The sequence below is a fragment of the Perca flavescens genome, chromosome 22 (assembly GCF_004354835.1).
Source record: "Perca flavescens isolate YP-PL-M2 chromosome 22, PFLA_1.0, whole genome shotgun sequence".
In the NCBI taxonomy this organism is placed as follows: Eukaryota; Metazoa; Chordata; class Actinopteri; order Perciformes; family Percidae; genus Perca; species Perca flavescens.
The window spans coordinates 21,329,402-21,355,675 of NC_041352.1; the positions used below are offsets into that span (position 1 = coordinate 21,329,402).

Sequence of the window (26,274 nt, forward strand, 5' to 3'; positions counted from 1 at the left end):
AAGTTTAAAACGCCTTTCATTTATTGGCAAATGCATGGAAATACCTTGAATTTCTACTACATATCACTGGTGGAATAAATGTACTAGCTAATATTCATGTGACAGTATTTCAATGGAACTCTGCTCATCGTAAGTGTGTACATCAATTAATGAATGAGGATGACTACTACAACATTCTCTTAACAGTCAACAAATGTTTAAAGGCTGGTATCCCATTTGCTCTGTTAAGTGTCTTTCTTTTCCTCGGCCACTGTAGTGGGAAAAAATGAATTTGTCCGTGATCCTTATCCCTCTTTCTCCAAAGTTTCTCTTTTACTCTCTTGGCTGCTCGCTGTCTGCCATTCGGTTGTGAAAGTCGATTTATTAAACTTGTGGAATAAAAGAGTGCTTTTATTTAAGTACTGCCTTCTGAATTGTTTAATAAGTCAGTTTCTTTTTTTTTTTAACATTGCTCACCGATGGTTTGTGGGAACGTGTTTAACGAAATTGAAAGTTTTTTTTGTTGGTTTTGTAGCACTCTCAAAACGTCGTAATTGCCTCTCCTCGACATGCAGGTTGCTCTCGGGGAGACTGCACCTTTCGGATTTCATACACTGCATATCTGCTCATTGTCTTCAAGCAAAAAGCCACAAGCTACACTTTTAGTAACGACTCCAGACCACAGTGTTTTTTTAGAGAATCATGCAGTGATTACGTTTCCTGAGTGTGTGAGCGTGAGAGATGGCACATTATAATTTGGAAGGGTGTTTCCTACATACATGTAAATACTGAACAGCCTTCAGCTTAGCCACAGAGGTGTGTTTACCGACAATGAGCAGACATCTCTGTGAGCAGGTTCAAAATAGTTTGGGGACTTTAATCATTGAATAATTGGGGAAGTTTGCGGGAGGATCGGACCTTGTTGCATGTTGGACTCTGTGTCTTTCGTGTGCGTATGTTTGTGTTCAGATAAGACATTTCGAAGGCTGATTTTATTCCCCTTATCTGTGTGAAATGATTGCTTGTGTTTCCTTGCATGTGTGTTCTAGTTGCTTATCTGGCGCTTAATTGGCAGCCTCGGGGGATGTTTGGGAAAGCAGACATTGGAAAATGATGAAGAGGGGAGGGCAGAAAGGAGGCACGTTCTGACGCTCATATTGCTTCATATTGAGAGACGGGCCCTTGAATTAACTCTGTGACCTCCTCTATGTTTACAGGACTAAGAGTCTACAGCCATGCTAGCTGCTGTGCCTTGCTGTACTCAGAAGCAGCGGCGCTTTGAGCTAAATGGTTGTATAAGCATGCCGCCATGTTCACATTCACTTCCTTTTTTAAGATGGCAAAAAATTTGACACATCCTGTCTCAAAACGATGCAGAAAAACTAGCCCATGAATTTGTTACTTTGACGCTGGACTATTGTAATTCCTTGTTATCATGTGGCTGAAACGCGTAACCTATGCGGAGCGGATGCTCCAGCACTACGCTTCCACAATCATCAATGAAACTGGCTACACCGGGCATGAGAGCAGCACCTAAGTGGTGCATATGCACCGCAGGGAACCATCTTCTATTTATATTTTTTTTACGTGAGGTGTGTGCGGCCCTTTTACACAGAAATGAGTCATGAAGTGTCTTTCTTTTAAATTAAACTACCAAAAACTACTGAAAAACAACAATCCCAACGCAAATGCTTAGCCTCTCGCGGTGACTGAAAGTCAGTAAGATTCATCCTCTGAGTGTCATGAACGTCTGTACAAAATTCCATGGCAATCCCTCCGACATTTGTTGAGATATGTCAATAAAAATGTCAACCTCGCGGTGCCGCCAGAGGAAAAATCAAGGGAGAAGTAAGCAGGATTTATCCTGTGTGAAACATGAACGTCTGTATAACATTTAGCGTTAAAAGTCATAACATATCGTCTGGGAACCATGAATATCAGACTACAATTCTTGTAGATCACTGAATAAGTGTTAACTTTGACCTGCTGGTGGCGCTAGATGAAAAAATCAGGAGATCACCAGAGTCAGTAAGATTCATCCTCTGAGGATCGTGAACATTTTTTAATTTTTGTTGCGATATTTCAGTCTGGACCAAAGAGGTGGATTGACGGAGACAATCCAAACTAAGAGCCAAGTGTCCCAGCTGAGACAAGACAAATCAGAGAAAAAAACAGGACACAAGTGATTGTGAGTCACAATGGTGAACAATAGCATCGTGGTCGATGTGTCTGCTTGATGAATGGGTGTTTTAAGCAGCGCAGGAAGTCACGTCTATGTAAGGACTTTGCGGCCGACGCCCAAAAACCCTAATGAGCGCGTGCGGAATGACTTTCTCGCCACAGCAGGGGGGAGGTAGAGGGCCAATCAGGAACTGTGGTGTTGTTGTCATCATCACCACCCTTGTCTATTCAAAGAAACTATTGATTCCTTCTGACAAAAAAACACAGATTTTTTTTTTTTTTTTTTTTTTTACAGGCGGCCATGTCATCATCAGATTAATTGATTTGTGTGTGTGTGTGTGTGTGTGTGTGTGTGTGTGTGTGTGTGTGAGAATCTAATTTTGTTGTGGTCGACTGACTGTCTGATCTGATAAACGTTTCGAGCAGAGCACCCAGCTGTTTTGTACATGAGATTTGACACACACACACACACACACACACACACCCACCCCTTATTAATGAGGTCTGCAGCCTCTAATCCCAAGCGGTAACACACCGATAATGTTCTGGTTTGATTTTACTAAAAGACCTCTGGTCATTACTGGGAAGCCTGGTCCCTTCTGTTCTAGAGAGAGGGAGGGATGGGAGGAGTGTTGGGGAGAGGAGGAGTGATAAAGGGAGGAACAGTTTGAAGAGCTGGTGTGAAGTTAGAGGAGTTACAGATAGACGGATAGCAGCAGAGAGATAGGGACTGGGAACGTGAATAAAAGCTGTGTTAAATTGGGAAAGAGACCAGAGTACATAGAGAAAGTGTGTATTTTAGGAAGAGGTTACCATCAATTTTTTGGATTTAATTTTCTCCCTAAATGTGATTTTCTTTTTACCAGATTTTTTTTTTGCTTATTTCATGTTCTGAGTGCATCCTCACCTGAAAAGTTAGATTTTGACAGTGTGTGTGTGAGTGTGTGTTTTTTTTTATGTGTGTGATATAGTATAGTAAGTCATGGAACTGGAGCGTTTAGGTGGCGGCGGGGTTAAACCCGAGAGGGGCAACAGTCGTCTCTACAGGATAGCACTGGCCATGTGTGTGTGTCTCTGTGCCGCTCTGGTGCTTGCGCTCATTCTGGGTAAGTCCACCACACACACACACACACACACACACACACACACACACACACACACATATACACGTTTCTTCAACCTGCATTATAATTTCTAAGGAATGCAGTGGAAATGTATCGCATACTGTCCTCAGATTATAGTACATGCAGACTGTAAATAACACCCACAAGCAAGCCGGTGGGAGCAAAAGTCTTTGTGGAGGGCTCGTGGGTAAGTTGTCAAACTATTTTTGGTTCATATAAGGTTTCATGCACGCCCACGTTCACATGCAGAACCTCGTACTCTCCATAATGCACTCTGACAGTCAAGTTGAACTCTGGACACATTAAACAGTAAAGATTGTGCGTGTTGACACTTTGTGCCTATTACTTATGTCGTGCAGAATGTGAAATTAATTAGCAGTGAATTGTGTGGCACAGTAATGGGTAGGGTGTGTGTTTTTTTTGTTGGTTTTTTAAGAATTTTTATGGGCATTTCCGCCTTTAATGATAGAACAACTCAGACATGAAAGGGAAGAGAGAGGGGGGGGAAGACACACAGGAAAACTGTCACAGGCTGGATTCGAACCCTGGACCTTCTGCATCAAGGAATAAACCTCTATATATGTGCGCCTGCTCTACCAACTGAGCTAACTGGCCATGTGTTTTTTGGTTTATTTATAGGGCGACAGTGTACATTAATTAACCCTGATGTTATAAAAAATCAATATAGATGTCTGAGGAGATAAACCAGTGATTTAAAAAAAAAAAAAAAAAACTAATGCTAAAAAAAGTTATTGCACATAACACTGTAACCATAAAAAAGAGGACATTGAAGCGTTGCAGTAGTTTGACCTGATGAACTTAGCTAGGCGAGGCAAGTTTATTTGTATAGCACCTTTCGACAACGACTTTACAGAAGACCTAAAAGGTTTGAAGACAAAAGACAATATAAAACGTACAGACTGAACCATACTTTGATTTCAGATGTGCTGTATGTAGTGCATGTCCTTATTTCCACAGGTGGAGCATTCCAGATGATTCATGCTGTAAAAGAAAAGGCAGATTTCTTTCTTTTTTTTTTGTCATCTGAATGGAAAAATGCAGTCGATTAAACTACTTGACTTATTTTCTTTGAGTTGCTGTCCATGAACTGACTCTAAAGAGAGAGAGCAGAATTTTAAATATTAGACATAAGTTCACATGTGCAGCTTGAAAATCTGTAAAGAAACCAACTTGTGAAGCACTAGCCACAGTATTAACAGTGAGTTAAATTGCATGTGTAACTTTTGCCTGATATGTAAAACAATAGACAGTGAAAAATTAATGATTAGAATTTTCTTAAAAGTTAATTCAAATAAAAAAATGTATGCCTGGATGCTTAAAATGATCAAACTTCTCTATTTGCTTAAACAGCAAGTTATATTATATTAATTAATATGTAGCTACAGCCAATGAGACAATTAGCTTAGCCAAGCATTAAAACACATGCACAAAACAACCCAGTACCATTTAAAACTCACTGATCACATTAAATCTGGTTTGTATAATATATATTTGTATAAAAGTTGAAGTGTGAAAATGTCGAATGAAGTTGCAATAACGAGATGTACCGAGTTAATTAGTGAGCATTTTTAACTTTTGGACTGAGCCAAGCTAGCCGTTTCCCCTTGTTTCCAGCTGATCGGCTCCTGGCTGTAGCTACATATATAACTGACTAGTCTCGCATTGCCAGACCTTCCTCCACAGCGCCGCGAAGGAGGGTCTGGCAAGTCCACACTGCATTCCGGGATGGGAGAAATATGTGCTCTGGTTTATTGTCATTCCTTTGTTGTTTTAGTCGTGCAACAGAAAACTCAGATTGGACACATAGTCTAGCTAGCAGTTAACCATTATAGTCCTCATAAATTGACCAGAGTTTAACATGCCAACACAAAGAAAGCCCAAGGTAACTGACATCCGGCCGAAATGGGTGAAATCCGGGGGAATGGGACTAATAACGGACAGACATGAGACTGGTATCGGTCTTCTCATTTAACTCGCTGCAACAAAGCGTATTTCTCAAACTATTCCTTTAAGAGTCAACCTTCATACTGCCTTTTTCAGTAGCTCAGTGGTTGTGAGGATGGAGGGGTGTAAGTATTGTTTTTTTGTTATTGAGGGAAGTCAACATTCTTGTGGTGGCATATTATGTGTCTATGTATGCAGTACCACACACCCACTCCCTCCTCTGGTCTGCAGCCATGCGAATGACCAGACCCAGGAATGCCAAGTGATTGTTTGATTTTTTTTTTTTTTTTTTTTTTTTTTTTATGAGTTTGTGTTTGTGTACATGCATGTTTGTGCTGTGGGGCCTGTTGGGTGTCTCAGTAACGAACATGAGGTTGGTATTAGCAGTGACCCCGGAGCCTCAGACATCTGTGTGTGTGACTGTGTGTGTGTGTGTGTGAGACTGTGTGTACCCCCTGACGGAGCGGTCAGGGTTGTTCCAGGCCAAGTGGGTCGTGCAGGGTTGAGGTTGTGAGTGTGCGTCTCTACTCTAAGTGGGCACAACATGAAGCAACTCTCACAAGCAGCTCTTGACAGCAAGAACAGTCAGCCTACGAGGTCAGACACTGCGGCACAGCTCCGCAACGCTCCACTCATCCGTTCACAATGGGGATTTGGTTTTCTAAATCTGTCGTCTCGCTTCGTGGGCTTGTGGGGCCTCTGTTCGCCCTCAGAGCCACGTCACATAACAGTGGTTTCTGCCAAGAGGTCAGAGGAGCAGGCTTTGCTTCACCTTCTAGGAAGGGAAGCAAACCTGTGGTCGCACTGCGAGGAGCGTAAAAACAAGGGGTGGCTCTGTTCTGTCTTGTTGTGGCATTCCGATTGCCTTTTTATTAGAAGTGTGTGAAGTAGTTACAAAAGGGTTCAAAATGTACTTTTTTCGTCCACCAGCCTTGTGAATGTTCAAATTTGACCAGCCATTTAATAGATTACCTTTTTTTTTTTTTTTTTTTTTTTTTTTTTTTGGGGGGGGGGGGGCTAGTGAGTAAAGCAAATCTATCCAGCCACTTGCATACTTTACCAGCATTTGGCTGGTGGATGGTTTGAACCCCGATGACAACTCACAGTCAAGTTCAAGTTAAGATCCTGATGTGTATTTTGGAAAGTATTCAAGATTTGATTGTGATTCAAGGCATGGCTGTATATCACAGCTAAAAGTCATGGGGTGATTCTAGGTGGGGTCTTTACTTGTTGCAGGCAGGTTTACGGTTAAAAATCGGATCCCCTAACTGTTTACTCTGTGTGACTGCTCTCCAGCTGTATCAACTGCACTTTGGTCTGTATTTGTCCCATGTATGATAACGAGTGGATTGTGGGAATTATTGATGTACCTCTGATAACCGGTATCATTTTGAGCCATGTGAAAGTTTGACACTTCCAGCTCAATACACTTCTTCATTGATAGTTTGATATAATCAATTATAATAATTGATAGAAAATGGCTCATGTTCATGGCTTTTTCATTAGAACGATATAGAAAAATACCATTTTCTTTCAGGTAGCGTTTATTTTTTTTAAATATGATAAAAATGAAATGTAGAATGGTGCTTCGCCGGTGACTAAATATCTGGGAGAAAGCTCCTTGATAAAAGTAGCATTGCACAGAAGCAGGGAAAAGTACTAAAAAGTAGACTTTTACAATAATGGCACATTATGTAATATGTATTCACATTTCTGTCTTTCTAAATTTCCTCAAGAAATGTAAGTTTGTTTCCGTTTTGCTTTCCATGCAAAACTATTGTTCATTAAACAACATCACATTGTTTTGACAAAACAATCTTAACACAAGGCCCATTTACCTGCTTTTTCCGGTACTTTCAACCGAATCTCGTGGTCTTCACATTGGCAGAGAAAGCCAGGGATGAGTCAACTTTTCCTTGGTGACGTGTGGTTTGTAGACCTACACGTTTCTCAAGTTATTCGGCTCTATTAATGCTCCACTTTCCTTCAAATAGGAACCATCTTTGGAATTTTGGCATTAACCCTTGTGTTGTCTTCCTGTCAACCTTGAAAAAAACATTTTTTTTCCCGACGTTTTTGACGCCTTTTTCTCAGTTTGTTTTTGCTTTTACCATTTTAAATTGTTACATTTTTCTTCTACACATTTTCAGCGCTTATTTCTACGTTCTCAACAAAAATTGAAAACGGGTCAATGTGACCCGAAGTCAACACAAGGGTTAAACCCATGCGTTCACACTCTGACCTGATCTCAGAATGCAGACGCTTGGCTTCTAACTGGTTTTGACGACATCACATCACCCCGGTCCTTGCTGATCTCCATTGGCTCCCTGTCAGATTTATAATTGATTTTAAGATATTTCTGATCTCTTTTAAAGCTTGGCTCCAAACTGTATAGCCGAGATGTTGACCTCCTATGGACCTTTTTCACAGCAGACATTTTGACTTGTCATAGTAGGAAAAGCACAGCTGAAATTGATAACCTTAACAATGGCTCAGTTCCATCAAGTGTCCCAGTGAGCTATTTCAGGGAGTCAGCATGCACAATACCAGGGCCTCTCCTAAGTGGAATGCAGCCATCATTAATGGTTTTGAATACATCTGTGCTTTTCCTACTATGACTTGTCAACATGTCTGCCGTGAAAAAGGTCTATTAGCCAGTTTGAAACCTTAGATCCTCAGGCAGGGCCCATCTGGCCGGTCCAAAGTCAAAGCTTAAATCTAAAGGTGACCGTGCGTTTACCATCAGGGCTCCTCGACCTCCAACAACCTACCATAAGAGATAAAGTTAGCAGAATCAGTGAACTCTTTTAAATCACTTTGATTTTAGATATATTATATCGGGCAGCTGTATCTCAGGTGGTAGAGCGGTCGGCTACCAATCGAAAAGGTTGGCGGTTCGATCCCTGGCCCTGCAGTCTCACGGGCAAGACACTGAATCCCGAATTGCTGTGAATGTGTATCTGATGAGCAGGTGGCACCTTGTACGGCAGCCTCGGCCACAGTATATTAATGTGTCTGATTGGTGAATGATTCCTGTACTCTGTAGAAGCGCTTTGAGTAGTCGTTGAGACTAGAAAAGCTTTATAAATACAGTATTTACATTCTACAGTCCGTGTGACGTCGTCTATTTGTATTGCATCTTATTTCGAATTTTTACTTTCTTGGATTTATTGCTTTTATCGCTTTTCTCCTTTTTTATTTGCATATTTGTATCTGTCATGTTTCAATTTTTTTATTATTTGTCTTCTCTCTATTATGTTTTGCATCTTTAGTCTTAGTTTAGTCATCTTTAGTCCATATTTTGTCATGCTTTTGTTTGACCCCACTGTTCACAGCTCTCTGCTGTTTTATTAACCTCTGGGTATCTGGCTTTTGCTTTGTCTGTCAAAGAACTTTGTAAACTCTGTTTTAAAAGTGCTATCTACAAGTTGTTGTTGTTGTTGTTGTTGTTGTTGTTGTTGTTATTATTATTATTATTATTATTATTACAATGGTCTAGTAATTTATTGATTATGTGAATGTGTGCTCAAAACAAATAAAAAAAAATGTGAGGCTCTCTTAACCTAAGCAATAAACATCCCAATTACTGATCAATCAAGCATAGAGGATGATTTGTATGTGGACGTTGTAGGAATATTTTATTAAGAGTATGTGTGTATGGGCTAGTTGCAAAAGAGCTGTGTGCAGTCATATTGAGGAAGTGGTTAAAAGTACGCCGGGTGACCTCTTGATGCACAGAAGGTAAAGCTTGAGGTTTGGTACCCATAAGTCCTATCAACCAATCTGCGGGAATTGGAGTAACTGGAGTCAGATATCTCAGCCTTTGGGCCTGTGTCATTTTTTTTTCGGCGAAATTCCCTTTCCTTAACGTGAAATGGGTCAGAGCTGCAAAAGAACATGCATGCAACCTAAATGTTCTGATCAAAACAGTTTTAGTCCCTTATGTGATTTTTACATTTTACAGATGTCAAGCCTCATCCTCAACTTTTTATTCTTCTCCCTCAGTCTCTCAGAAATCTAGTCAGGAGGAGTTCTGTCTGACCCCAGAATGCATCGAAGCAGGTGAGGAGTCACTTTGTGTACAATTGCCCTGACCAACCACTATTGTTTGTATGGTAACTGCTTGAGCGTGAGATATTTTAGTTGTATTATTTGGACTCACTGTTGTTGGTTTTTTTTGTCTCCTTCATTCTTGTAGCGGGGTCTGTCCTGAGTAAAATGGACCGGTCCGTTAACCCCTGCGAGGACTTTTATAGTTTCTCCTGTGGCGGTTGGTTAAAGGAGAACCCGATCCCTGAAGACTCCTCCTCGTATGGCATCTACCCCTGGCTGCGACAGCATGTAGACCTTCGACTCAAAGGTGCGTTTGCCCGAAATTACCCAGCAACGCTCGGGTTCATCGGCTTTGATGAAAGTACACTTGACTTAAACGGACATAAAATGTTCAAAAGAACATAAGAGCTCTTTTGGTATACACATGAAAAGACATTGCAAAGAAGCAAGACTTTGAAATTGTTTTGTTACTATCATTCATTCACAAGGAAAGACTGTACTTTACATCTACAGTATATGTCTTAAAAGTTGAATTACGGTACAGTGTATTGTTGGAGCTGTGACTTATGACACAGCTTGTTTTTCTTTGTCAGAGTTACTAGAAGCTCCTTCGGGCCCTGATGAACTGGAAGCAGTGACCAAGGCTAAGATCCTATACCGCTCCTGTATGAATGAGAGTGAGTCTCACACACACACTTGGTTTTGTCACTTAAGAGGACATTGCATTGACTTACATTCATTCATTGCCTGCAGACTTGACCAAAACCCATACATGTCTAACACAACTTTTACCTTTATCCTAGTCTAGAATTGCCAGACCTTCTTTCACAGCTCTGCGAGGGAGGGTCTGGCTAGTCCATGCACCATTCCTGGATAGGTGAAAAATATGCTCTGATTTATTGGCATTTAAAAAAAAAAAAACATCCCAATCGTCTTGGGTGGTGCTAAGCGCCGAACATAGGTACGGTGCCTCTGCAAAATAGCCTCGCGAAGGAACTTGTCTTGGTGGAACATGTGCATGTAGGGAGGCAAGCTCTGGAATTAAAATGGCTGTCGAGTGTGTGATGAGAATTTTACTCAAAAAAATATATAATTTGATTGTCGGGCTCAGAAGATGTTTCTCAAATCGACCATAGCTTAGAATGCCAACGTAAATAAAGCAGAAGGTGAGGGACATCGGGCTGAACCTCCGGCGGCACCGGAACAATCCCGTAAATGAAACGTTGTCGATGTAGACTACCCTCATCCTAACATTTACCTAACCCTAACCCCAAATGGAAGGTGAGTGACCAAATATAACTCTTTTTGTCCCCAGAGTGTGCATTCATTCAGCCCTTATAGGGACTGTTGTTCACATAATGCCTTTCCTAGCCCTTTACTCTGTGCCTGACCCTAACTTTAAAACTAAACCTTGTTCCTTAATCCTAAAACCAAATCGTAAGCCTCAAACAGAAAGTTGGGGCCAGACAAAATGTCTTCACAATTCAAACATGTCCCCTCTCTCCATGTCTCAGGTCCTCACAAAGACGCTGTATGTCAAAAGCACAAACGAAGACACAGTGATGGTGTAAAATAGGACAATGTGAGGTTTTATTGATCGCCATGGCAGATCTAGGTCATTGCAGAAGCAACAAGCAATAAGATGCATCAGGTGACAAAACGAAAGTTGCGTATATATTACACAAAAAAACAAATACAAACATGACAAATAGGAAAAACAATCAATCAAACAAAATGGTTTATATATGCTCTGTTGCATTTGCAAAAAATGCTGTAAATTTTACATTTAGGTATATTTTTATGTTATTTTTATATATGTTTTGCCCACCCATGTTTTTTCCATTTCTTATTTTTCTTCTATATATCTTTGTAGGACCATCTGCGTGTTTGTAATCATGATGTCTGCTAAAGTGGAAACTGTGTTTTGAGGGCTACACCCTGAAGAAGGCCGATTTGTGCCAAAAACAGGGGAGATTTCGATATGAAATAGCCATTTAATTTGTTTCACAAGAAGAGTGCCTTGGACCTTTTTCCTATTTTGAAATTCTAGTTTATTAATCTCTGTGTGTGTGTGTGCTTCCATAGCTTTACTGGAGGAGGTGGACACCAAACCGATGCTGAAAACACTGAGACAGCGTGAGTTCCGCTGGCCTGTTGTGGGGGATGGGCTCGGCGGGGAGTACCAGTGGTCGGCGGGGGAGTGGAGCCTCCTGAAGACTCTGGCAGAGATGAGGAACCAGCACAGTAAGAGTGCCCTGATTCGCCTGTACGTCTCCCCCGATGACAAAAACTCCTTACACTACATCATCAAGGTCAGACATCCACATGCATATTTTTTTACATTTAGATTTTTACAATTTGAATTACAAACCTACGGAAGAGGATTAGGGCCACATGTAAAAAATGTATTTGAGTTCTGAGTTTAAAGTCAGAATTCTGACTAGAGATTTAGATGTGCTGGTATAGTTTTTTTTTTCCTTTTTTTTTTTCATAGCAGTAGCTTTTTATCTAGCTGTTTCTTCCCCTTTCCAGTCTTAACTGTACATCCTAAGCTAAGGAAACTTGCTGCTTTATTTAACTGACCGATATGAGAGTGGTATCACATTCAACTCTCTGCAAGAAAAGCGAATAAGCATATTTCCCAAGCATATAAATGTGGAACTATTGCTTTGAAGGACCATACTTATTATCTTTCATTGCTGCAGACCATTATCTAAACCATCTTTTTAAATTGATTTTATTACCTTTCAGGCAGACGTTGGTTTAATGCCAGCATAGTTTGAAATTTGACCTGTAGAGACCTGACATAATGTTGAGCTACAGGACCATCACAGTAAATATTTAGCCACCTTAATCTTTGTCAGTTACATTGTATGATACAGTTGGCTGCAGACACGCTTTTTGGACAGCTTTTCCTGTTGGTGATTTCAAGGCAGCTTTTGATGAAATTATGAAATGTGAGAGTCAACTGCTGCACACCAAGCTTGACAACATGATTACAATGTTTTATACCTGACAACTCTCGAAACCTGAAACATCGGCGTCTCCTGATTGTGCCATCAAAAAGAGGTTTTTACAATGATCGCTGTTCACACATCCATTACCAGGCAACCATTATGTATCTTTGATAGGAAAAAAAGGCGAAATTCAAGTCATTGTTCCTTTTTTCGGATCCCCATTAGCTGCTAACAATGTAGAAGCTACTCTTCCTGGGGTGCACATACAATCCCAACATATACATAAAAATACCAAACATACAGTTTTACATACATTTAAGACAAGACATATAGTGCACGATTATCTTGTCTTGGTGTACAGTATGGTGCCATTTCCGCCCATGTAGTTGAGGGTACACAACCAGTATTTAACAGTATAGAAATGCTTTTTGTACTTATTTTACATTTTTCAGATTTTTATTTCTGCAGCAATGGTTACTAGAAAAAAAAACAAAGAGCAGTAGAAGCTAACCTGTGCTCTTTTACTTTACATAGCTCGATCAGGCGTCCTTGTCTCTGCCTTCCAGGGAAGACTACATCACCAACACTTCCTCCGCCCGGGCGGTGAGTCTCTCCTTCATCTTTCAGCCCTTTTTACCTGTCATCTAGGAGCTCTTCCTGCAGCGGCTATTTCCTTCCTTCCTTGAGTGATAAATTGTAGCAGAAAAGAATTTCAGCCGTTTGAAATGGTTAATTATTTTTTTTTTTATCTGAACAAGAGCTTCTTTTCAGACTCAACGTTTACACAAAAATGCTAGACACTCGTAATGCAAAAAAAAAAAAATACAATGTAAAAGAGGCAGCTGATACCGATTACCCCACTAATAGCTGCCTCATTAGGCCAGAATATAAAATGCAATTAGTATGCGCCGACTAATTATTCTCAGCTGGAAAGACTCACTGTCATGCTATTAGTAAACTGTCACTGTCAGTAGCAAAGTACATTCTCCCCATATATACAGGGGGCTATATCAAGTCGGAAGAAAATGCTCTATTTTAAGACCCTGTTTACACTTCAAAAATGTGTTTCGGTGATCCGAACTCAACTTGACAGCCGAGACACATCATCGTTCACACCTGCGTCTATCATGCGTCTCCAGCTGACCACTTCTGTTCTCACTTGTGACCAAACCTGCTCTGGTTTATTAGCATTTCTTTAAACCAATCACAATCGTCTTGGGCAGCACTAAGCCCCGGACACAATGACTGTGCCGCTGCAAAACAGCCTCTGGAAGGAACTTGTTTTGGTGGAACATGTGTACGTTCAAAAGTTGTTTTAGTCATGCAACAGAAAACTGAGATTGGACAGATAGTCTAGCTGGCTGTCTGGATTTACCCTGCATAGATCTGAGGAGAAGTTAACCATAGTCCTCAGAAATCCACCGAAAGTTAAGAATTCCAACAAAATGAAAGCGCAAGGTGAAGGACATCCGGTCTAAAAAGAGGGACATCTGGCAAAATTTTCCGGCAGCACCTGAACAAACAAGACATTGATATGTTAGCGGTTGTGTCGGTACAGCTGGAAAAAATCTCCTTCCATAGAGCAAAACGCTGGGCGATCAGTAAGAATATTCCGTTTTATTTACTGATATTTTAGATGTACTGTTTTATCACTGAATTGCTCATTGCATAAGAGTTGGGTGCAGTCAGAGAAGAAGGTTACATGTTCCAGGGAGGCACACTTGTATTCCCTGTACAATGAATAGACACGGACGCACAGATGGTTTAGCTTAAAGCTTTATTAATTACAGTTTATAAATATGATTGCATGTTAGAAACTGTATTGTACCACACAAAAGAAGTAGACAGGAAAGAGATTTTTATTTTTAAAGGCCAGTTATTTCATGGATCCAGGATACTATGCATCCTGATAAAGTTCCCTTGGCCTTTGAAATTTAAAATAGCCCCACATCATCACATACCCTTCACCATACGTAGAGATTGGCATGGTTTTATTTCAATTAGTTAGTTAGCCTAATAGCTGGTTTGATTTGCATTGAGAGATGATCTTAAGGAAAGTACCCCATGCCACTCTCTAGGTATGGTGAAGGGTATGTGATGATGTGGGGCTATTTTAATTCCAAAGGAATTTTATCAGGATGCGTAGTATCCTGGATCCATGAAATAACTGGCCTTTAAAAATAAAAATCTGCCTGCGTCTATGGGAATTTAACATAGGGGCGTCTATACTTGTGCCCCCTGTATTTTAAGGAAGAACATTTATTTATTTACGATACATTATTCATTCACAAAGAAAATTGGTATTCTCAAAGGTTGGATTTTCCATTAAGGTATTAAGATCAATTTCCAAAAGATGATTTTTTTATTCCTCTTTTTAGTCAACTTTAGCAAGAGTTCCTATACTCATGAGCAGCACTGTACCTATACAGTATTTATATTTTTAAGTCCATTCGGGCACAGGTGTTTGAACCTAGTTCAAGCTTTAAATGGTTATATTGTTAATGGTGTTATTGAATGGTTAATTTCTGCTGCTGTGTATGTGTCCCTTAAAACAGATAAAATAAAATACAACAATGTTATAGCAGTACAATAGTATCTGAGTGCAGGTGCAAGTCCTTGATTGACGTCTGATGACGTTTGATATTTGGTAGTTGTATAGACAGTAGCTTACAGCAATGAAATAATTTTTACATTACATGTCATTTAGCTGACGCTTTTATTCAAAGCGACTCACAATTGCTATATACAGTGCATACGGAGTATTCACAGCGCTTCACTTTTTCCACATTTCATTATGTTACAGCCTTATTCCAAAATGGATTAAATAACTTTTTTTTGTCAAAATTCTACACACAATACCCCATAATGACAACATGAAAAAAAATTTTTTTTAAATGTTTGCAAATTTATTAGAAATAAAGAACGAAAATATAATATGAACATAAGTATTCACAGCCTTTAATCAATACTTTGTTGTGGAACGTTAGGCAGCAATTACAGCCTCAAGTCTTTTGGAATATGGAGCCACAAGCTTAGCACACCTATCTTTGGCCAGTTTCGCCCATTCCTCTTTACAGAAAGTCTTGAGTTCCATCAGGTTGGATGGGGAGCGTCGGTGCACAGCTATTTTCAGATCCCTCCAGAGATGTTCAATGGAATTCAAGTCTGGGCTATGGCTGGGCCACTCTAGGACATTCACAGAGTTGTCCTGAAGCCACTCCTTTGATATCTTGGCTCTGTGCTTAGGGTCGTTGTCCTGTTGCAAGATGAACCGTCACCCCAGTTTGAGGTCAAGAGCGCTCTGGAGCATTTTTCTTCCAGGATGTCTCTGTACATTGCTGCATTCATCTTTCCCCCAATCCTGACTTGTCTCCCAGTTCCTGCCGCTGAAAAACATCCCCACAGCATGATGCTGCCACCACCATGCTTCACTGTAGGGATGGTATTGGCCAGGTGATGAGCGGTGCCTGGTGTCCTCCAAACATAACGCTTGCCGTTCACGCCAAAAAGTTCAATCTTTGTCTCATCAGACCAGAGATTTTTGTTTCTGATGGTCTGAGAGTCTTTCGGGTGCCTTTTGGCAAACTCCAGGCAGGCTGCCATGTGCCTTTTACTAAGGAGTGGCTTCTGTCCGGCCACTCTACCATACAGGCCTGATTCGTGGAGTGCCGCAGCAATAGTCGTCCTTCTGGAAGGTTCTCCTCTCTCCACAGAGGAACACTGGAGCTCTGTCAGAGTGACCATCGAGTTATTGGTCATCTCCCTATCTAAAGCCATTCTCCCCCGAACACTCAGTTTAGAGGGACGGCCAGCTCTAGGAAGAGTCCTGGTGGTTCCAAACTTCTTCCATTAACAGATGATGGAGGCCTCTGTGCTCATTGGGACGTTTTAAAGCAGCAGACATTTTTCTATACCGTTCCCCAGATTTGTCCATCGAGACAATCCTGTCTCAGAGGTCTACAGACAATTCCTTTGACTTCATGCTTGTTTTGTGGTCTGACATGCACTGTTAACTGTGGTCCCTTATATAGACAGGTGTGGGCCTTTCCAAATCATGTCCAATCAACTGAATTTACCACAGTTGGACTCCAATTAAGCTGTAGAAACATCTCAAGGATGATCAGTGGAAACAGAATGCACCCGAGCTCAATTTGGACCTTGATCGCAAAGGCTGTGAATACTTATGTACTAGTGATTTCTTCGTTATTTTATTTTTTATAAATTTGCAAAAATCTCAAACAAACTTTTTTTAAGTTGTCATTATGGGGTATTATGTGTAGAATTTTGAGAAAAAAAAAATATTTAATCCATTTTGGAATAAGGCTATAACATAACAAAATGTGGAAAAAGTGAAGCGCTGTGAAGACTTTCCGTATGCACTGTATGTCAGAGGTTGCACACCTCTGGAGCAATAAATAAATAAATGACATTTGTTTTTCTCTCTCTATCTCTGTCTCTATCTCTGTCTCCAGTATCGTGCAGCCTTGCTGAGTTTGATGGTAGATACAGCCGTCATGCTGGGCGCTCCAGAGAAATCAGCACTGACCCAGATGGAACAGGCTCTTGCCTTCGAGACCCAACTGGCTCATGTAAAGACATCCCATCAGATAAATATAATCCCACTTAAAATGTATTGAGACGGTTCAATATGGCTCTGGAGCTAATTAAAACCCAGTGTTATTTACTGTGAAATATGAAAATGATTCATCAACTTTAAAGGGAAATGATGTTCACGTTGGAATTTAGTTTACGTTGGAATTTAGTATCAGTCATGTCAGTATAACACTGCTCATTGTGTCTGCAGATCCTGATTCCCTACGAAAACCGCACCAGTGAGAACATGTACAACAAACTCTCACTCTCCCGTCTGCAGCGCTCCATACCACAGGTACTTTAAGTACATACATACACATAACTCAACAACAAAATGGCAAAATCAAGACTATTAACCCTCTGAGGACAAAAGACGCACCGGCGACTTTAAAAAAAAAAAAAAAAAAAAAAAAAAAAAACAGTCAGAATTCTGAGATTTAAGTCAGAACTCAAATACATTTTTCACATGTTGCCCTTATCCTTTTAAATTTTTTAGTGTAGGTATGTTTTTACAAGAGATTTGAGAAATGTTTTCCCTTTGGGCCAAATTATCTCTTTACACATTGCTCTGGAACAATTTTTTGGCGTAACTATACAGAAAGCTGAGTTTGTTCTAAACATTTTGTTATGAAACACATGGGGATCAGGTTATATGCAAAAATTCCTGAAAGGAGAATTTAAGAAGATATCTAAAAATGCCCTCAGACCTCAAAGCGGTTAATATTTCCCCTTGTTTCTCGAAATCCATACCACCTTTATGGTTTCTTTTGCATATTTCTTTTAATGACTAAGCATGTAAGACAGGCAGCCAGAGGTCTTTATTCTACATACACAAATGCTATAGACAGGTCTTCCTCCAGGTGTGGATCAGTACAATACCATATTTGTTTTATCAGTTCTGAAATTAAACGTACCCAATTTGAAGAATTGTCATTGACTCTTATTAAAAAAAAAAAAAAAACAACTGACAGCAAAGAATTTAAAGTGAATTATATATCAAAACAATGTTGTTTTTGTCAAATGCAAATCAACACAATTGCTTTTAAATACATAGTTTTATTCTTACATCTTCTATATGTAACCTTTATCCCTCCCTCTATCTGCAGTTTGATTGGCTGGGTTTTGTAAGAGCTGTGGTGGAGTCTAAAGTCGAGCCGGTTCGGTCTATCTCTTCCTCTGAGCCCGTCATCGTCCGAGCGCCGCAGTACTTCAAGGAACTTTTCAAGCTCATTAACACCACAGACCCCAGGTACACACACACACACACACACACACACACACACACACACACACACACACACACACACACACACACACACACACACACACACACACACACACACACACACACACACGAACAGCCGGACAGAGAACACACACAGACAGATGAGCACACAGTGGGGCTTGAGGGCGCCTGTCTCTCATTATAAGTATATTATAGGGTATAATGAGATTACATGTAGGCATTTAATTAATGTGTCTGTCTCTCTCTCTCTCCCCCCCCAGGACTGTAGCTAACTACGTTACAGTGGCGGACAGTTTTTTCCAGGATCACCACTCTGAGCCGTCGTTTCCTTTACAGATACCTGGACTATGCTCGGGTTGGTGCAGATAGAATCTTACTAAATATATGTCCATATTTGGGGATTTTTAAGTTTTAGATTAACTGAAGAATGAAATGGGTTGTGGGGCAGAAAACTCTCTAAAAAAAAAAACATTACATTATGTAATAAAACCTTTAAACGGATACATGGTTTGTAGCTGTCCCACCTTAAACTGCAAGTGTGAAAGCTGTTTGGCTGTGAAACACTGGAATTTGGTATACATTATACTATGTAGCTCTACTGTAAATGAAAAGTCCTGAATTCCTAGTTTTATTTATATATATATATATATATATATATATATATATATATATATATATATATATATATATAACAAACTATAAATTCATGACTTTGTTTAAACCTTTTTCTAAATGTAAATGACTCTTGAAGTGAGTCGTTGGTGCACCCCTGAAGCTGTGTCCAGATTCCACACTAACAGTAAACAGTATGTGCTACATACTGATTTTAATATCACACACTGTATATTCAATCAGATTTTCATTCCGTGTTCAGTGTAAACAGGGCTTTGAAACAGCATGGGAAATGGCATTTACATATAATTAAATAAAATATGAAAACCCAATTTAAAAAAAAAAAAAAAAAAAAAAAAAAAAAAAACGGCGTTTTTATATTTGATCAAAAACTGACCTCAGTATTTTTAAAACACTTAACAGCCCTGCTTTACTGGTTTGGTAAAAATTATCAAATCAAGCTGATTTTTAAAAGATGCTGCATTTTGTCTAAATGTTTTGTAGCTGTGAGTAACTCTTTCATTTCCTTTGTTAGTAGTTAGTTAGTAAGTTAAACACATAGCACCCTTCAAAACCAGTCTTATACAGTGCTTATACACTCTTATACAAGAGCATTTGAATATAATATATGAATCAAAGAGAAGTGTGTGTGTGTGTGTGTGAATAATAAGAACACATCAGCGCATCAATAAAATCAAACTCATACTGCAATGCAATTTATGTGCAATCAGTATGCATATATTAATCACTTTTCCATTTGGAATGGACTACTTACTCAAAATATGCTGTATGGAATTAGGACACAGCTTCAGCCTTATACATATGCAAAAAAAAAAAAAAAAATCGTTAATGAGGAAAGCCTAAAATCATGCAAAATGTAAGCAGCAAGCCCACAGTCTTAACTTTCTCAATCTCTGTTTTTATGTCCCCAAATGTTCATGACAGTGATTAGAGAGCTGGGAAGGTTATGTGATTTTGTGTGCTATGGTTTTCTATTTTTAAGACCTTAGAGGGAGCTCCAAATTAATGTTATAGCACCAAAAACGCAAATTATGATACATACAAAATAATTTGTTATACTTTTAAATATCCATCCCAAAATGCCCCCACCCCAAGTGATGATTCAGAGGCTGAGAGACTCTGAGAGTGTAAGTTAGCGCCATGTGGAGGAAAAGACAATGTCACCTTGCATCTCTGTCTCTTACACCCCCACCAGGTAACCACGGGAACCACCTCTCTGACCCCCCGCTGGGATAAGTGTGTAAACTACGTGGAGAACTCGCTTGTTTATGCCACGGGGCACCTCTTTGTCAACACACACTTCCAGGAGGATAAGAAACACATGGTGCGTCTGCTCTTGAAATGACACTCTGTCCTAAATCGCGGGTCAAGTGTTTAAATTTTGTGTAACAAATGTGTGTTTTGAGTGTATTCTGTCTGTGTGTCAGACATGTAATGTTGTGTCATCTGCGTCGGAGCGGGTGTGTGTGTTTATGTGGCAATGACACGGAGTTCAGTTGTGTTTTTGTAAGCGGACTCTGATTAATTGAGTGTGTGTTTGTCAGATGGAGGAGCTGATCGAGGGCGTTCGCTGGGCGTTCATCGACATTTTGCAAAAGGAGAACGACTGGATGGATCAACCAACAAAGAAGAGAGCCATCGAGAAGGCAAGAACAGCTGACAGCTACATCTCCCTGTTTCTAAATATTTCCTCTGTCCCATCTCAGTCTGGACACAGCCATTGTAATAACTGGTATTCTCCAATGAACTTCTATTTTTTTTTTTGCCTTAAACTTAAAGTGGCCATATTATGCTCATTTTTAGGTTCATAATTGTAATTTGAGATTGTACCAGAATAGGTTTACATGGTTTAATTTTCAAAAAAAACATATTTTTGTTGAACTGCAGCTCCTCTTTTCACCCTGTGTCAGGTCTCTGTTTTGGCTACAGAGTGAGACCTCTCAACTTCTGTAACAGCTTTGTTGTCAGTCGCACATGCGCAGTAGCTAGGTAAGGATTACATGAGCTAGCTAGCTGTTTATGTTTCTCCAATTTCGGCCTGTGTAAGGCAGGATTAGCCGGGAGACTTCTTCTAAACAAGGGCGCACTTCCAACTTTGCGTGGAATACCTGCAGAACAGGGATATGGAAGTAGTTCTATACAATTTATTTTGTAGATTAGGGTGAATTTCTGTGTGTTGTAGCAGTGTTTTACTATTGAGAACGAGCTATCATGCTAACGGTTAGCCCCCTAGGCCCCTGTTTCGGCTAGTGACATAGAAAGCTTTGCAGATTTTGAACAACTCACCCGGAGACTGAAGGGAGGACACATTCAGAAACCCGTATCTCACTGAAAACCGCATGGATGTTTTTTTTTTTCAAAGTTTGTATGCGTGTAGAAGCACTAGAGACACAAAATAACACCCCAAATCACTTTAAAGCTGCATTAATGGTTTTATTTTTTGGCCACTTGGGGGCAGCACTGTTTTGGTTTCTACCCACTCCCAATCAAAATACTGTATCTGTCTCTTTGGCTAGATGACTCCGATTAGATAGATTGACTTTTTTCCCCAGCTAGTCACTGGTTTTGTTTGTCTACTGCTGGGGAGCTAGAGTGCAGTGGATTTATCAGTCTTTTTTTTTTTTTTTTGAAAACAGCTGCCTGCTGCAGCCAAAAAGGGGCTTGATGAGAGCAGTAAGAGTGAACCAAAACAGTAAAGTTGTTTGCTCTAAATCCAAAACATTGAGCTGGAAGACCCTCAAATGCTTTATAGAGGTGAAGTGCAGAGTTAGGTTATAATTTCCTTTGGGCTCATCACTGCTACTTTTCACATACAAATAGTAATAATGTGATCCATTGTTAAGCTAAAGATATTTGTCATAGCCGCTTTAGGAAACAGCTTATCCTCCGCTCTGATTTCCTCTTAAGTCAAAATTGAATTGTCTGGGCCAAAATATTTTCTTTCAACTTAAAGGACAATTCTGGCGCAAAATGAACCTAGGGGTTAATAACATATGTGTACCGAGTCGACCGTTCTCTGGGATATGTTTTCATGCTAATCAAATGTGTCTCTAGCTTTAAACAAGCTAGCGCAAACCGGTGATTAGCTTCTAACGCTAGCCTTTGGGGCAGAGGGTAAATCAATATTTCTACACCACTAACAAGGCTGAAAATAGCACCACACTTCCACGGTAGCATAACGAGGGTCCCTACATGTAAACCGAAGCATTGAGAACTTTGTAAGTGTACAGACAGTTTATTAAAAACATAGTTTATAAAGACTTACCATTCGTGTATACAGGCAGGCGCCATCTTGGGAAAACAGCCATGACCAGTACCGCGAACACTGTGTAACCAGCAACCAGTTACATAGCTCAAACAGGGCGTTAGTGGTTCGACTGGTCATGACTGTTTTCCCAATATGGCGCCTGCCTGTATAGTGAATGGTACAGTCTTTCTAATCTATCTTACACTGATAGTCTGTACACTTACAAAGTTCTCAATGCTTCGGTTTACATGTAGGGACCCTCATTATGCTATGAAAACTAGCGTCATAAGCTAATCAGCGGTTTTCGCTAGCTTGTTTCAAGCTAGAGACACATTTGATTAGCATAAAAACATATCCCAGAGAACGGTCGACTCTGTATACATATGTTATTAACACCTAGGTTCATTTTGCGCCGGATATTAGACATTTCTCTGATATATACAGACATTTATTTACTATTTAAATCATAATATGTTGATGCGAACCCCTCTCCGAGCCCTCCGCCATAGCTTGACGTGCACCTCCCAAAAATGTGTAACTTCGCGACGCGGACCGCAGGGACTGTGATTGGTCAACTTGTCCTTTGTGTTGATAGTCGATGTTTCAAGCAGCCTGCTGAGTTTGTTCTCAACATTTTGATAAGAAACACATGGGGATCAGTTATATCCAAATGTAGATATGTGAAATTGCCCTTAGACCTCAGTGGGTTAAAATATATTTAGGAAAAATGGACTACTACAGCTTTAAACCAGAATATTGACCGAATTGAGAATGGATTCTGCTTCATCTCATTTCATCGTGAGTGCTCACATATTTTTTGATTAAAGACCTTGTTTTCCTTTGACACAGCGGTGTCGTGCTGTCATTCATTTTTACTGTCTTTGTACCCACTTTGTCCGTGGAGGACCATTTACTTTTAAAATGTTCCTTTCATAGAGTACTTTTCTCCTTGAACCAATCTCCTCCCCATCCACCAAATTTGTTAAAACGACAATATTGAAAACATTTCAACAAATCAAGTCCCTCTTGAGTGTTTGCCACGAGCATGTTAGAATTGCACAGTTCAACAAGAACCTAATAAAAATCCAACACCATTGCATTCAGAGTGGCTCCATATTTCTTATGTTACAAAGCCATTTTTGTCAGGACACTGGGGCTGTGACTCTCACTCTTTATTGCTTAATTTAATTCTATTCATGATTATGTGAAGACCTATTTTAAACTCTCTGTCGCATTCACTCTGTTTCTCACTGTTTCACTCTCTCAAGGCTCATGCAGTTCTGGCTAAAGTTGGCTACCCCGAGTTTATTCTGAACGACACCTACCTCAATGAAGATTTAAAGCAGGTTTGTATAGCACTGCTGAAACTACGTCTTTAGCATAGCAGGGGTACAACATGGAATCTGAAATAAAAATGTTTTTTTTTATTTTATTCATGGTTTATCCTTGCTTTCATCTTCTCACCCATAAATGCTTCAAGAAAATAACTCTACACCAAGTAATATTTTAAAATCTTATCAATCAATCTTTAACCCTCCTGTTGTCCGCGGGTCAAATTTGACCCAATTTCAAGAAGTTTCTATATCAGAAATTTGGGTTTCTTTCAACCAAATTGTCAAAAAAAAAATAACGTGGATGTTTCCATAAAGCACAAGTACACAAGTTCACAAGTAAAATAAATGATCAATTCACTTCTTTCATTGAATTTGGCTGTTTTAATTCAATTTTATAGTGTTTGAAAAACAATTGATAAAAGAACGTTGAAAAAAAAGTGACAAAAATGTCAAAAAAACTTCAAAAACGTGGGGAAAAAACAAAGTGCAGAAGAAATCGACAAAAAAGTGCCAAAAACATTGGGAAAAGTGCCAAAAAAAGACCACCAAAAGGTTTTCATTTAAATTATTTTGACCCAGAAAATCTAAAAGTTGCATGGTTGATGGGAAGACAACACAAGGGTTAAGTATTAATCAATCTTAAGAACAAAGATGGCAAGCTGTCAGTAACTGCTTATACCAATTTATTTTCTTGATATATTTGCGCACCTTAGCTTAAAGTTTGGGGTTACTTTTTCAAAAGTGTGGTACTTCTCAATGTTTATTTGCTTTTGTGTATGTTTTTAGCTAGGGTTCAGGGAGAACGACTACTACGGGAATGTGATGCAGACGTTGAAGTTCATCGCCCAGTCAGACATCGGCTGGCTCCGAAAGAGTGTCCCGCGTACAGAGTGAGTGGCAGGACTAATCACTGCCAAATTACTGTGTGACTTTTTGTGTGTTACTTCCTTCTTGACATGACATAATGTGTGTTTGTGTTGCAGGTGGTTTACAAACCCAACAACTGTGAACGCCTTCTACAGTTCGTCCACTAATCAAATCAGTAAGATTCAATGTATGATTGATTACTGAAACGCCAAAATTAAATTATTCAGAAGTTCTTGACTTCTAAATCTCGGTCCAGACAGGGTGACGCTACACTGCACCTTAGTGATTTCAATTAAGTAACTGCCTTGGATACATTTTTGGGGGGATTATTATTCTATTTAAAATGGCTGAGTAGGTGTTTCAGTGTCAGAAATAATTGGGAATTTGCATTAAAAAGAAACTAAAACTGACAGAGAGGACATGAGGAGTGCTCCCTAAAACAGGTCAAATGTGATCTGTTTCATAATAGCTACTCCCCAGAGAAATCCCAGTTTTTAATCGCAAATAACTGTGCCTAACACAGGCTGAAACAGAAGAATATACCCCGACCTTCTGAAGTAAATGAACCCTGTCTGGACAGGGCTAAAGACACACAGACTAAAACTATTTTGGTCTTCCATTTAGGATTTCCCGCTGGAGAGCTTCAAAAACCCTTCTTTTGGGGAAAAGAGTATCCAAGGTGAGATTAAAGAAATGTGACAAGCTCTGCTAACGGACCAAAGGAAAATGCCACCTCATGTTTTTTACTCAGGAGCAATGTGGAGCTCTGAAATAATTATTCTGACATGAACCTACTAATAGAAAACCACAGAGAGAGCTGTAGAGGCCATAATTTAATACCTCATGCTCCACTGATCATGAAATTACAGCTCATTAATGATACATTTCTAAATAAGTTATGAGTTTAATTTTAAGAGTCTTATAATACATGTTTTTCTTTACAATTCATTGGTAAATACTGTATTTCACAGCCATACATTATATAATCCTCAGTTTGTACAAAAAACAATGAAATATATGCAATTGTATTCATTATTTTGTCATTTAAAGGTACAATATGTAACATTTCTGCTTTAAAATGTCTAAAAATGACCATACCTATGTTATATATTTTTATGAGTTGTGTTCTTATACTATCCCAAATGTTTCCACCAAATGTCAAACCCACGGCACGGCACGTTTCCTTTAGTCGCCCGTCAGTGGCGTCATATAACCTTTCACCCTCCTGTTACTCTAACTTCCGTCAGAACACTGGCAACAAGATGATACGTTCAGGAGTAATTGTAAATCATACAATGTCGCAGAAAAAAAATGCTTGTAACCGTAATACTGCTTTTTTTTGCCTTTCAGCATCATTTTGTGATTAATTACATCCAACTTTTTATCACAGTAATACAACAGAGATCTTATCTATTTTGAAAGTTCAATATCGATACCAGCTTGACGTTACTACTATGTGCTAATGTTGATGCTAAAGCTTTGTTGGTAACATTATGAGGTTACAACATCGTTCAACACACTAATACAGTTATTTTTAGTATGACTGTTTCGACCACAGCTAACAGGACTGAGCTAACCCACGAATAATTTCACTAGTAACGTTAACGTTAGCTGTAGATAGACAATTAATCTAATGCTAATTTAGCCAAAGTAGCACACCCCGGTCTGTCTGCCTCACTCCCCCGGCACAGAGAGACTCAGTCAGGATGACAGCTGACAACAGCCCCGGGACATATAGCTAGCTAGTTACCAGTCAGCTATCAGCTAGCTACTTTCATTACAGCAACCCCCGGCCAGAACTTATCTCCAGTGCCTGGTGCTTACGACGCTAACGGCAGTTTAATTAAACGTCGGGAAACAGACTATATCAGACCCAGCACCGAGTCACAACAGCGGCCATCCATAACGGTAGCTACATCTCTGTAGCGCTACCGGTGTACTGTATGTGCCGAAAATCTCCTCCCTGCCGAATTTCTCTCCCCTTTGCGATTAGCTGTCTTTACGGTTAGCTAAATTAACCCGACAAAAGGTGGGTTAAGCACCAAAACGAAAAGTTAAGATTACTGAAAAGTGAAGGGGAGATAATTCCGGGCAG

The 26,274-nt window shown here is 39.7% G+C and overlaps 1 protein-coding gene across 1 annotated transcript in view; it reads left to right on the plus strand.

Moving 5' to 3' along the window:
* The first annotated feature begins 2,872 nt into the window (after positions 1–2,872).
* phex (phosphate regulating endopeptidase homolog, X-linked) overlaps positions 2,873–26,274 on the plus strand; it is a 31,583-nt gene continuing 8,181 nt past the window's right edge. The window contains 17 exon segments of the mRNA XM_028569329.1: positions 2,873–3,266; positions 9,255–9,311; positions 9,448–9,609; positions 9,896–9,979; positions 11,388–11,614; positions 12,794–12,862; positions 16,732–16,848; positions 17,064–17,147; positions 17,959–18,101; positions 18,359–18,380; positions 18,382–18,453; positions 19,927–20,055; positions 20,276–20,377; positions 23,247–23,324; positions 24,099–24,202; positions 24,296–24,354; positions 24,804–24,858. Of these exon segments, the coding sequence (XP_028425130.1) occupies positions 3,143–3,266; positions 9,255–9,311; positions 9,448–9,609; positions 9,896–9,979; positions 11,388–11,614; positions 12,794–12,862; positions 16,732–16,848; positions 17,064–17,147; positions 17,959–18,101; positions 18,359–18,380; positions 18,382–18,453; positions 19,927–20,055; positions 20,276–20,377; positions 23,247–23,324; positions 24,099–24,202; positions 24,296–24,354; positions 24,804–24,858 (1,688 nt within the window). The 5' untranslated portion in view covers positions 2,873–3,142.